This window comes from Phaethon lepturus, unplaced genomic scaffold (genome assembly GCF_000687285.1).
Source record: "Phaethon lepturus isolate BGI_N335 unplaced genomic scaffold, ASM68728v1 scaffold41854, whole genome shotgun sequence".
NCBI classification, from domain to species: domain Eukaryota; kingdom Metazoa; phylum Chordata; class Aves; order Phaethontiformes; family Phaethontidae; genus Phaethon; species Phaethon lepturus.
This window is the reverse complement of record NW_010534810.1, coordinates 87,452-101,847: the sequence shown is the minus strand read 5'-3', so window position 1 is coordinate 101,847 and position 14,396 is coordinate 87,452. Positions and strand designations below refer to the sequence as shown.

The window sequence follows — 14,396 nt, the reverse complement described above, 5'->3', positions numbered from 1 at the left end:
GGTGGAACCTACTGCGGGGCAGCGGTTACGCTCTGGTAAAGCCGTCGGGGGGCCGCCGCCGCAGCTGCCATGCAAGACGACAGTCGTACTGAAAGTAAAAGCAGAACATCTGAAAGTTGCGACCGATGCCCAGAAATGTGAAACAAAGCCTTGCCTTTCAGTTACCATGCAATAGCTAGCTACTACCAAGAATTTAATAAAACATTTTTGCTCATGAATAACCTAATATTTCGGGGGGAGGGAGACGACGACGACGACTGTGTGTAAAGGCAGCATTTGGAGTTTGCTCAGGTATTTTTTTATTCCCTTTTTTTGTCTCTCCAGGAAAACAAAACAGACCTCATCCTGCTCAGATTCAGTGTCCTGGAAAACGGGAACACTTCCTCTTCACCGCTGCCCGCTAAACGCAGCGTTGAGCTAAACCTCTGTTGCCAGTTCCCCACACCCTGCCGTAGTCCCCTGTCCTGCGCTGCATTGCGTAGCGCGTTTTGAACGCCTGTACTATTTTCCATAGTTTCTGTATGGTTCCCCTCAGGAATTCAGGAAAATAAATCAGAACAGGGACATTTGTTCCAGTGCAAAATTTTGCGGCCCAAAAGTATTGTCCCCTTTTGCTTAGCAGAATGAAATAACTAAGAAAGTGGTTATTCGAAGTTTAGACTTTAAAACCAACTGGACTGGTGTTAAGCAGGGTGTTGAGGCCGAATGCAGTGCTAGGGAGTGTACAGAACAGAAGATATTTCACTAACTCACCGACACATCATGGCCTCCAAAAGAACAAACCAAGCAAAAGAGCAGGAGCACAAGGAAAGGTACAAAATTCTCTCACAGCTCTTTGTTTATACGGGTCAGTTATGACGGCTTGAAGGCCCGGCAAGCTATGCAATAAAAAAAAAGCAGCTTGTGCTTGCAGAATCAGGTCTTTTTTTCAACAAGAAGCAAATTTTTCTTATTCCATCTGCAGTAGTTTGATTTGAACAATTTGTTAGGGTTTTTTAACTGGTTTCAGTAAAGTGATAATGTTCTTAAAATAGCCTAGAAGGCATCTCTCCTGTTTTGTCTATTAGCAACTTCCTGAGCATAAAATGGACTTAGAAGTCCATTTTTTTTTTTAAATTAATGATGCATTTATATGATTCCAAATGGGAGGATGAATACCTACTAGAACTGTTTCTTAAAAACACAATCAGCATTTTATTTTAACAAAACAAAAAGGACTAAATACCTACTGTCAGCACATGGAATCTCAGCTGCAAAGGTAATAGTTACCATGTAAGAATAAGAAACATCTTGTTGAGGATCATAGACTAGAAAAAGCTTTCTAACCTATGAGCTGTTTCTGCTCAGGACAGCAGTCACACACATGCTTATGCCCTGAACACTTTGCTGAACTGGGCCAAAGTCTGATTTTAATCCCTCTGTATTTCATAGTATTTTCTTCATTCTTACATCAGTAGCATCAGCATTTAACGTTATTAATAACTAATAGGACATACCCTGCTAGCTTAGCCCATACCAATACCGCATTTGCAGTTCCCTGAGGCGCCTTACGAACTAGGTCAATTGAGAGAGCTCTTTGTAAGAGCAACAGTTAACAGTTAATAGTTAAGTCATAGAATAATTCAGACTAGAAGGGCCCTCTGGAGGTCACCTAGTCCATCCCCTTCTTCAAAGTTTGATCAAGTTCCAAGTCAGATCAGTTTGCTCATGGCATTGTCCATCACCATTGAGTACCTCCAGTATTTTCATCTCCATCTTCTGATGGAGAATACCTGAATATCTCCATCTCTTGAGCGTGCTTCCTTTTTAAAAAAAACAACACTAAGAATATAAGATGCTTTTGGTGGTTGGTTTTTTTTCATTTCTTTTTGTTATGTATGCTGAGGCAGCCTGGAGAGTGGTTTTTAATCCAGCTCAATGGTGAAAAGCAAATTTGACTTTCATTAAGACAGCTTAGTCAAAAAATAAAGATTTAAAAGCAACTGAAGTGGTATGCTCAAAATAAACACTTTATTCCCTCAAGTCTTAGTTTCTTTTCACTTTCACAATATCCAACACAAATGCCTTGCATTTTTCCTTGTAATTTGATTGCTATTCTAATAGTAGCAGTTTCACCAAAAATACAATGTGAAACTGAGGTGTATTGCTCACCCTCAAGGTAAATGACTCTCTTCCTTCATGAACAGCTCACTGCATGACTTTGTTCCTGTCCCATTTTATGTTCCTATTTAAAAACCTCACAACAACTAATTTAGACAGTGAATGCATACTAGGAGATACAAGACTGGCACAGTATTATGGCTAAGCAACACAGTAAGTTCAACCTTTTAGCTGAAGCAGTTTTTAATGTGGGAGAAACCAGAATCACTCCTTTGTCATAGGGTCTATGAATCACAACAAAACATACTGATTGCATAGGCTAATATTTGATTTACCACATGAGGTTCTAGAAAACCTTCAAAAAACGCAAACCTAAACAGAAGGTTTTAAAAACACCACCACTACAACTTTCCAAAATTCTCATTCAAGTCAACTCCAGCAACGGAGTAGTTCATGAATCTCTTAAAGATTAAAAAAACCCTACTGGTTCCTGCAGGAAGGGGGTTAGACTGAGCTCTAAAAACATGACCAATACAGATGCCACACTCTATATACAGCAATACACCTCCGAGTGGAATGGGAGTCCGTTCTCTCAGAGAGAGGTAGGCTGCACGTCCCGCGCCCTTTAGGGCAGGAGGCAGCCCTAAGTACTAAGCACTGCACGTGGCTTGGTGCCGTTGCTGTCTAGGGTATCAGCCCAAGGCTGCATGAACCTATCCCAAAGCAATAGCAAAACACAAAAGATGGGAATGGTCCTGGAATAAACTTCAGGCATTCCTCAAGGAAGCAGGTTGATCCTTCTTTGTTACTGTAGGACTTCAGACTCTTCTCATGGTTGTATGATGGTTTAACTTTATATACAATTGCACTGGTGAACAGGAAGCACTGAGGAGCTCAAAAATTATCAGAGGGCTGGAACACCTCTCCTGTGAGGACAGGCTGAGAGAATTGGGGTTGTTCAGCCTGGAAAACAGAAGGCTCCAGAGAGACCTTATTGCAGCCTTCCAGTAATTAAAAGGGGCTTACAAAGAAAGATGGGGACAGACTTTTTAGCAGGGTCTGTTGCAACAGGACGAGAGGTAATGGTGTTAGACTAAGAGAGGGTAGATTTTGACTAGATGTAAGGAAAAAACGTTTCACAATGAGGGTGGTGAAACAGTGGCCCAGGTTGCCCAGAGAGGTTGTAGATGCCCCATCCCTGGAAACATTCCAGGTCAGGTTGGATGGGGCTCTGAGCAACCTGACCTAGTTGAAGATGTCCCTGCTCATTGCAGGAGGGTTGGACTAGATGACCTTTAAAGGTCACTTCCAACCCAAACTATTCTATGATTCTGTGATTCCAGACAAATTTGCTGTAGGCCATACTCTAAAATTCTTCAATGGAACCTATAATTTATCTTCATTAGCTAATGTTTCATCTTCCTGTGAAGTCAGTACACTTTTTATATAATTTTACCAATAATCTAGAAAATCTATCAGAAAACTAATTTCTTTAACTTCATTTAAAACACAGAAAATGTAGATGTGAGAAGTCATACATTTTATACATGCCTGAGGTATGTCCACAAAGGCTACTAGACTCTGCTTAGATTACTTTAGATTTACGACTTTTCTTGAATGAAAAGATCCACAAAACCACATTATGCTAAGAAATTTTGAAATCCCCTTTGCAGTGGCAGAATCAGCATCTGATCACCAAATTTCCTGGTGATGTAGCCTCTGAAGTGCTTGCCAAGTCCTCTAAGCATTCATACCCAAAGGACCATGACAACATGTCATGGGGTAATTGGCTGGCATGACCATGCCCTGGAGAGGTAGGCATGTTGATCACTAAGGCTTTCAGAACCTGCTAACCTTGATGAGCATCTCCAGGCTGAAAATCTATTAATTTTATCAGTCTGTCTTCTGCTGAGTCAGTGTTTTTTTTAACTGTCAAGGCACATTTGATGTCTGTGCCTAAACTCTTTAAGTCCAACCTAGTGTCAAGAGGAGAACAGTCAGCTCTGCTCAGTTCCCATGTTTTCAGTTGTACTCATGTTCTTCAGCTCTCTTTCTGCTACATCCAGACAACTCCTTCAATCTCTGAAATGCCATCTGTGTGCCAATTTCTGTATCTTTACTATGGAACTATGTAATTGTTAATTTTTAAGACCAGAGCTTGTAAAGTGCAACTAGATAATGAGACAAGCTGACAAGCACATGTGAATTTAACATATACTGTACATATGAAAGCAGCCACGGTTCTCTTGTGTATGCACAAGAAATGAGTGATAGCCAGAGCAGCTGAACCAGAATAATGAATCTGTCTTTAATTCTTACTTAATTTAATAGGTAAAAAAAGGTTTCAGAGAGCAGATCAGTTCAAAGTTGTAGTATAATGAGTTTCTCCAAAGTTAATTAGCGAGACCAGAAGAAATCCTCAAGAGTATTCTTTGAGATCCCATTTGCATTGAGAGGAAGGCAAAATATATACTGAGCAACTGTACCTCTAATCTGAGTTCCTGCTCTACACAGTGATATACAGAAAACTGTTTTGTTATCAGACCCTCAAGTTTTATTCTAAGAGGTATACGTAAAGGACACCTCCAGTAGACTCATTTCACAAAACTGTCAAAGGACAGGAAATGGCTGCAGCTAAAATAACAATCATCATTTACAGTATGGATTAGTCAGGGTTACCTTTAGTGTCACTTAAAATGGATCCAAAGGCACTGATCACCACATCAGCTTTCAGACGGACAACCTGATCCTCATCTTCTTTCCATTTCCCATCATTGTCTTGCTCAGTTCGAACAAACTCCATAGCAACAATTTGTCCACCTTTAAGTACAACTTTCCGAGGAGAAAGGAAAGGCAAAAATTCACACTTCTCTTCTTTTGCAAGTTCCATCTGTAGAGTAGAAGCAATAAAACATATAACTTGAACATTGTTGTGTTTTCATGAAAAAAAAAAACAACACCAAACATAAAACACTTTTTGACTCAAGATGCTACCACGCATTCTTCTGTAGTAGAAGTCACCTGTGTACAGTATACAGACAATCATCTTAATACCAACTTCAGAGCCTCCTGTGCTATTAAATCAAGCCGTTCTAGACAGTGGCACTAGGTAAATTTACAATGCAAATATTTCTCTAATATATTTTCTTATAGTTCCCTGTTACTTTGAATACGTATAACTCGTTTGAGGGCAAAAGAGTTACCTCATGTATCTAACTGTGTCTTTTAAGAAGAGGCCTAATATTAATTAAGTACATGCCCTGATTTTTGTTTACTATGATTTTAAGATGTTACTAAATGCTCACTGCCGTGTTCAAACAACAGTTTTCTGAGTGACAATCCAGACTTAAGATCTTCTGAATCTCTGCTGTGGTAAAGCTGCTGAAGTCAAACAGCATTTTGTCTTAACAAAGTCTTCAGGATTTGATTGTCTATGTTTACACAACAAAACTTTTTTGAACATGTAATATTCAACCTAACAACATTCTAGCATGGTTGTTACTAGTTGAAGCTACTTTTATTTCACTTTTTTTCAAGACCACTGCATGACTGGATGAGTACAAACATTGACAATTTTTAAGAATTTACCCAGGCTGCTAACAAAGATTTTGGTTCAGAGTGACAACCAATTTTTCACTAGTAAGAATCTAAGTAGCATATAAGTCTGTCTGTGCAATGGCTTCAGTAATGTCATTGTGTCTAGAATTCTTAACTGCAACAGAAATAGAATTAAATTATGCATCAAAGGACCCTCTATTACTTTTTTTACACCTCCATTCCCCTTCTGTAAGATGTTCAAGATGCCCACCTTCTTGAAACAGATAACCAAGCTATCATAAATCTCATGATAAAGATGCGTTAGATAGCCTGATATCCTCAAGTATGCAAAAGTGTAAAGTATGTACTAAATGAATTATAATGGAAAAAGACTACCAAAACAAGAAAATCTAACCTGAAAAAACCCTCCTGTAGTACAGACGCACTGAGGAAGCAGAGTCAGTTTCAAAATTGGCATTTATCAGGACATCTGCACAAGTGCAAAGCCAAACTAAAAATCAAATTGAATGCTGGAACCTGTGATGAATGACATTGCTCTATTGCCATTGGCAGTGATTCAAAACCAAAATCACTGTAAGTAATTTTCATACAAGATTTTATAGGCTCCCAAGGCAATGTCAGAATCACTGAGATTCATTAGACAGCAGCCAGAAGGTATCATCCTAGGATCTAACCATAACCTGAAGAGTCACTTATGATACTCAAATGGCTGTTTGATCTCTGAGATGCTTCCAAGACTAAAACTTTTACTGTATTTTCTAATTTACAAGAAATTCTACCCCCTGTATGCAAATGCATCTCTCTGACTTTACAGGAAACAGGTACAACACAGGAAAATTATTATTATTTATATATAAAAATATAAATTTATATTTATCTGTAAAAATATGAAATATCATACAGAGACTATGTAAAAAGTGCCTCAGATCTTTAATAAACATTTATACATTTTAAGAGCATTTTTATAAACAAAGCCTTTAGTAGGTATCTTTTAAGTACCATCTAGCACACTTTCAGGCCCTGCAGAATATTCCTTCTCATAAATGCTGTTATTCAATTTTACCTCTTCTGGAACGGCCCTGATATTAGTGAATCCCTTCCTAAAGACCACAAACACGCGACGAGCTCCACAGCGTAAAGCAGATGTTGCACAATCAAAAGCAGTGTCTCCTGCCCCAAGTACAATTACAGTTCCATGTATTGATGGCAATGGAGAGTGACAGGCACACATCCCTGAAAGATGAAAGGAAAACACCATCTTCAAGTAGAGAAACCATTTCCGCATGACAGCTCAAAAGGTACTTGTACCCAAAGCAGTGTAAAATTGCATCTTACAGTTTCCAGGCATGGAGTGTCACTATCGAATTATTCTGCTTCACTGAAAGACAGTTTTATTCCCGTTTTTAAGATATGCTCATATACATAATTTCGTAGTCAGTACTCTAAGCAGCTGCACTTTCCTATCTGGAAAGAATTCAAATGACAACACGTTTGTAGGATTGTGGGTCCTGTGAGGTTGAAATTAGCATTGAGAGATCTTTTTATTCAAAAAGTAAGTTTCTCTTATCAGATTCATTATCGTCCCAGTTAAAAAACCAAAACTTTTTAATAGATTATAAAGAATAATACTTGGTATTTTTCAAAAGATGACCGTTGTTGATAGTTGTTGATAGTTTCGTGTAATCGTTTCTCAAAGTTAGTTCCCTCAGTTTTCTACTAGGCACTGAACGCTGTTCTGGCTATGACATGGTTCTCAGAGGCTATTCTCTATAGCAGCTGAACATGAGACAGAAAGAATATTATGATTACAGTGATTCCTAGATCTTCCACTGGGAGAGTTTTTCATCTACAGTGGCAATCTACAAAAGATTTGCAAAAAGTTACATGGAGTGAATGACATTGTGTGCTCATCATCTACAGCTTGTATTTGATGATTTGATTATACGAGAAACGCTTAAGTAGAACTGAACCGTGTGTGTTCCTTGTATGAGACTGCACTTTATCAGAAGTTTATATACAACTAACTGTTGATTAGGCAAATTATTGCAACTTAAAAAATAATGCCATAAACAATATAAAGCCACATTCTCAATAAACCCATGATAATTTCAGTCAGGAGGTGCTAAGCTGGCCATTTAATCATTGCAGTATAACTTCAGTATCTTGCTATAGTAGCAGCAGATTTTCACATGCAATTGTAAAGAAACACAAGTATCATTCAAGGAAACAATGCTTTTAATTTAGACATATAAACTGAGTGAGAAACAACATTCTAATACATATTCTCTCTCCATTTGTAAAATGCTTAATGTATGGCAAATGCTATCTATCATTTCCTCCCCTATGTGTATGAAATTGTGTTTACTATTTACTTAATAGACTTCTTATTCTAAAATTCTCTCTAAACTTTTCTCATTTATTTTTAATGAGCTTAATCCTTCACAACAACTGTACATTGAGCAGTGGGAAAAGCACAAGTGCAGCAGGGCAACAGCAGCTCAGAGTGCCATTACTGGACTAGTCTATAACGGATCAGTCACAGCAGCCCACTTTGCTTGTGGTAACAAGGCCACTCCCAAGGTAAATCCACATCTATGTATTTGCAAGGGGAACCCTTTTTGGAGGAAAGTATATTAACAAGTGGCATTCAGAACTTAATAAGCAGGAAGAATATGTATTTTACTGTAAATAAGTCTATTATGTCTATTACTTAGAGATCTGTCATAGTAAAAAAAGAGGCTAGAACAGGATATAGGACACGTATTATTTTATTTTAAAATTCCATGCTTTAGAGAGCAAGAGGTGGCTACAGCCACAGACAGACACTAGGAAAATCAAGTGAAAGAGGCCATGTTAATGAACTGACAACACCAAAGAGCTATCTATTACTGTCAGTCAGAAAAGGTTAGTTCTTCAAAGTTCATCCTTCTTTTCATTGTAGACTTAATATGAAAAAATATCGTAACATATCCTGGCAAATCAAGAGTGCTACTTTGCAACATTTTAAAAGATGCGGAACACAGTATATGGATCCTCATGCAGGCAGGCAACTTACAGTACACGAGTGCTATGTGTCCGTACAGAATTCTATAAAGTGCTTTTAGTCAAATTATTACAAGAGGGGATTGTTTTGCAGGATTTATTTTTCCTTTGTTAATCTACAAATGTTTTGCAGTGCAGATTCTCAATCTGTTTAATTTTTAAATATCTCTTTCTTAAAAAAAAAAAAAAAAGGCACCACCCTTTTCTCCCAACGCATTTGAGCTCGCTTTGAGCTTATGAAAAGAGACAGAAATAAGCATTTGATCAAAACAGCAGAGAGATGGGACAGATGGGATACAGAATTTCGCTTCCTAAATATTTTGCATAAAATGGGGTAATAAACTTTACTTTTATATGCAGAATGATTTGCCGCAGAAGTTTATGCAAGGTCTACTAAATAAGCAGGTAACCCTATATGATGCTAAAAGAAATTTCTGAATGCTTAGAATAAAATCTGTTTGTAGGTTAAAAAGACATATATGTGGTTAAATGTGTGGACATATGTACAAGATCACCTACTGCACTAAGTCTATGCCCAGAAAACTGTACATGGGATTTCTTTTTTATTTTTCTTTTTTATCAACACATTGGGGAATCTAGACCATGAGGGAATGTGGTGTAGAAACTATGAGCCCCAACTCATCCATCCATCTGGGGCTTATGACTGAACATTCAGGGCCACTGAAAGCAACTATACTCCTTGGGGAGCAAATGCAGCTTTTTGTACTCAAAACAAAGATGTAAAAGCATAAAACAAGACTGCATTTGGTGCCTATAAGCTGAGTGTTGTCTTATCAACTCCTGGCATGCTACTGTTGTCCTGAGTCTTAGACTGTAAGTTCTTTGGGCTAAGGAATTAGCGTTCCCTTAAATGTGTCTGTAAAACATGCAGGACATGACTTGGGATCAAGTAAAATCATTTATCAACAATATACAAAGTAGCTGCTTATATGGGTCAGCAACACCTTCTCCAATATCAGATTTTTTTCAGGACCATTTTATATATATAATATTTATACCAAGCTAATTTATACAAATGAGAAGCTTATGACATCTTTTGCATATAACTCAAAATAACAAATGTAGCTTATTAGGGATAATGATTTGCCATGTGCTTAGGTCTTTACATACGACTGTTTGCTTTACAGTCTCTCGGACCGCCTTTCCTGACTGCACTCCTGAGGTTGCAACTCACCAAGAGGAAACCCTGCCCCAGACCTATTCACTGGGAGGTGCTTCGTAATTGGCTGTGCTGCTGTGTAGCCAGCTGTCCTTTTTGATATATCAGTAACTGCTAATGACTCACTGAACATGATTACAACAAAAACATAGTATCACACACCTGGTTTACTTGCCATTGCTACCAAAGGTAGGAAGTCTTTAGATGTGTAGAATCCATGATCCATTCTCAATCCTTGGAATATACTGTCTCTGTTTGGTTCTGGCAAACCTAAAGTAGATATTTTAAGGCATATCAGAACTACAAGGGAAATTTCAATGACCAATATATATTTCACATTACATACACATTCTCAAAGACATCCTCAATACAAGCACTTTTACAAACCCTCTTATGTTTCTAAAAGAACATCACAAATGACTGTAGCTTCATGTTAGTAGTCTGTAGCTTACATAACTGGTGATCTTTTAATAGTACTGGCACTCGAAAATAATGTTGGTGGATAATCTGTGTACTCATATAACTCATACCAAAACAAATGCGGAGGAAAAGGTTAGAGAGAACAGGATATACCAGGTGCAAAAGCAGGGAAGCTACTAGGGAAGAGAAGACTCTTGTAAGCTTTGCTTGTATTGCTTTACCTGCACGCGCATGTAACTCTTACTGCTATGAAATGGTTTTGTTCCCTTTGTTTTGAGGCATTTTTCAATACAGCTAGTCTGCAGATAATAGAAATGAGGCAATAATAAACAGCTTAACCGATGAGGAGAGGAGGACAAATGGCAGTGCTGTAGATCCGTCTTATCTGTGAGCATTTGTATGCCATCATTTTTTGCCATTCTTGCGTCTTTTCTCAAAACCCAAAGTCTTTATTGGCTGACATTTATTTATAGTTATTAATAGCACACATTTATACAGAAGCCATAGGATACAGACAGGGATACACTTCACAACAAATAATAGCAACAAATACCTTGCAATTAAAAGAAAGCAGAAAAAAACATCTGCCAATTATCAAAGAATATCTTCTTGTTGCTGTGTGAACATTTGGATAGCACGAAAAACCAGCCTAGCTGACATGGAAGTTAAAACATTTTTTTCATGCAAATGCAATGATCTATCAGGGTATTTTCAACAGGGCCTTGACTTTCATCTTTATATCTAAAAAACCATAATATTATTAAAGTATGCTAATTAATAATTACATACTGAAATTGAGTAAATATCAACAATTTTTCTAAGAAAACACACTAGAACTGAGGAGTCCTCAGAGCAAGCAGGCAGAATTGGAGCATGCAAAGCAATCTGTGTTCTCTCCATTCTCAGGCATGGATGGCAGCAGAGTAATCTTTCTCCCCGAAGACATAGTGGTCTGGAAAACCCCAATAACATCATGGTAGCGTTGACAATAAAGTAGGATTGCACTTTGAGGAGTGCTGTTCCAAGTGGGGAAAGTTTAGGACCCTCGTATATTACTGAAGCAGCAAAAATCTGTCTCATTACAGTACAGTATAAGATCAGGACTCCGTCATAAGAAAGCTTAGGATTTTTTCATGAGTCACCTGATAGGAGGGAAGTTGCTTAAACTTCTAGATCCCTGAATGAAGCTACTATAATACAAGAACAAAAAAAAAAAAAGTATATTTTTAGTTTTAACAGTTTCAGTGAAGAAAATGAAAACATGCTCTCAGTGAATTCAAAAGCTGACAAGCCAAAAAGCAAATTAAAAAATTTTTTTTTGCATTTCAAAAAATCTCACATTATTGAGCACTTTCTTGATCACCATTTTGAAGAAAAATCATGACTCAGTTGCTGAACACCTGACATTCAAAACACCACTGATCTATAGGTAGATACTGAGAAAAATAAGAATAGAAAATGCTAGCATGTACTGAACTTCAAGACCTTTGAATGCTGTACTTCCTGGTAGACTGGAATATCAGCTAATGAAGACTGAATAATGGATATCTGAAGAGGCTGCCAGAAATACTTAGTGCTATTGAAAGTACAATGTGTAAAATGAACTAAAGAAATTATTTTTAAAACTGCATAGGTTTTCCTCTACATATATACTGCAAAATCATCTACAGCAAGAAAAGTACGTCAGAAAAAGCTCTCAGTGACTGCCTACAGGCAAAGAACACAGTAATGCGACTATTTCTACTGAGGTATCCGTAAACTGGCTCAGAGGTCTCAGTTTACTCTTGGGAGAAACACTCTCATGATTAGTGGGACATGCAGCCTGCATTAAAGCTGATTTCCTTTCTATCTAACATCTAGCCCCATTCAAAAACAAGGAGAAACCCTCACAAATATTTTTTCCTTCTTATTTTTGCTGCTTTTATCATCTCCTAATGAAAATTATTTCATCTCTAACAGCACCAGTAATTTAGCTCCCATAGGCTGAAGAAAGAGTAGAATTAATGGAATGTTGCAATGTTCATGGTTCAGGTTCATCACTAGTTCAGTGTCACTGAAATCAAAGCAGTTGGATTAAAAATACATTGGATTCAATAATGTTTAGCCTGGCTGATACAACAAAATAAAGCCTAAATGGTAGTCAGTATACATGGCATTTTCTGCTATTTATTTTACTGTTTTAATTTTGCTTAAAACTCCAATTACAATATTTACATTTGAAGGAAATGCAAGGGATTTTTCTCTTATACCTATAAACACCTGGTACAATTTCAAGCTCTTTGCTAAGCATCTACTGGAAGTCGTATTGGATTCTGATGTATCTCCTTTTGCTGTTCAGTATTTGCCATTATAATGATCGCATTTAGTTTTCTTAAAACAGAAAGATTGAGTACTTCTTAAAGCCACTAGGCTAGCCTAGAAAGAGGCAGACAAACAGAGAAAGAGATCAAGAACTGGTAAGATCCACTTCAGAGAGACACCATTTCATAATAAACAGCCACCCCCACAGAAGCACACTTTACAGACAGATCAAATATTGATAAATAGCCAACAGCCTCCCAGGAGAGAGAACATTTGACAAAAAAACAGAGGAAAAATGTAGTTTCAAGCAAATGGTTTTAGAGAAGAAATAAAATTTTAAAAAAACCCAGTCATCTACAAAAGACACAATTTAGGTCAAAATAATGAACCAAGAGATACACCCTTTGAAGGTAAATCAGCGAGATCCTTTAGCAAAAGGGAATTCACACACTAGTACAAAATAGCCAGGAGCCACCCAAGACAAAACGCTTGGAAAAACATGAGGTCTTTCCCCTAGGTTTTAGGCTGAAGCCAACAGCAGTCAGTTCTCTGCTCTCCAAATCCACCTGCAAGCCATCTAAAAGGCTTTCTCATTTATTACTTGGTATTTCTTACCCTGAAACAATCTTTCACTATTCTAGGCCTCCTGTGTTTAAATAACCTATACCAAAATCTAGTAGTAACAATTATCTCCTTCACCTTCACTGAACAATAACTCTTCTGAAGGGCAACCAAGAGGACGCAGCCTAGACAGCCAATTCCACTGGTGGCGTTCGGATGGACTCTGCAGACCCGCACACAAGCCTCCTGCAGCCACAGCCCTGGGCATCCTGGAGCCTCAGTCCCTTTACCTGCTGATGTCAGGGAACAAGTTTCTGAAGCAACGGATATCCAGACTACACAATGAAGCCTCATGGGCTGTGGAAAATGGCATTTGCTAAGAATAGAGAAAGTAGAAACATCGTGAAAATAACAGCTTGCATGACAGATCTAGTTCAGCTTTGCAAAAGCTAATCTAGACAGTCCCAATCTGGGTCAGGTACTGTGTAGAAAGCAATTCATCTCTATTCCTGACTCTCTGGTTTGCTAGGCCCTGCCTTTCATCTCCAGATGCTCCAGCTTTCCCTCAGTAAGCATCACTCTCTTAGTATGAAGCCCTCTTTCCTTCATTTGACCCCCACAGCCCCCTCTATAGCGGGTTGTCCCTGAGCACCAGTCTCTCTCTCCCAGGTCTGACATACCATATACTTTCCAAAGTCATTAGCCACTGTAACAGAGTCTTTGGAAAACACAAACTTTAACCTCCCACTTTTATATCCTTTATATATACATAAAAATATATACATGCATATATATATACACACATATATCTATTAGAAAAAACAACATCTGCTTCCCATCAAGATCTTGTACTCTCTGTTCTCACAATACCGATGCATGTTAATTTTCTTAACTGGCAGTCTTAAGTCCATTCAGAGAGATAGAATTTAGATCCTCTCACAATCCCCTAACCCAGATGAAATATGAACCGCTAAATTATTAGAGTCAATTTGTCAGATATACAAGGCAATAGACAAGAGTGATGCACACACAGCATAAGGGATTGGCATGCAGAGCAATGCACCTAGTCCACTTGGTTGCTGCACCAAATAAATCAAGGCACATCAACACATCAATCGGCTAAGTCTGAAAAGGAAATAAATACCGCTGCTATTACTGTAACTATTAGCCTGGTCTGGAAAGGAAAACTAAAGTGGGAGTAGAGGCACAACATGTGTCTCTCTCCTATTTTGAT

The 14,396-nt window shown here is 38.0% G+C and overlaps 1 protein-coding gene across 1 annotated transcript in view; it reads right to left on the bottom strand.

The window, feature by feature from the left end:
• Positions 1-4,765: 4,765 nt before the first annotated feature.
• LOC104619664 (dihydropyrimidine dehydrogenase [NADP(+)]-like) overlaps positions 4,766-14,396 on the bottom strand; it is a gene marked incomplete at its 5' end in the record, with an annotated part of 86,032 nt that continues 76,401 nt past the window's right edge. Inside the window, 3 exons of the mRNA XM_010285616.1 lie at positions 4,766-4,990; positions 6,722-6,891; positions 10,043-10,150. Coding sequence (XP_010283918.1) covers positions 4,766-4,990; positions 6,722-6,891; positions 10,043-10,150 — 503 coding nt within the window. The remainder of the gene's footprint in view (positions 4,991-6,721; positions 6,892-10,042; positions 10,151-14,396) is intronic.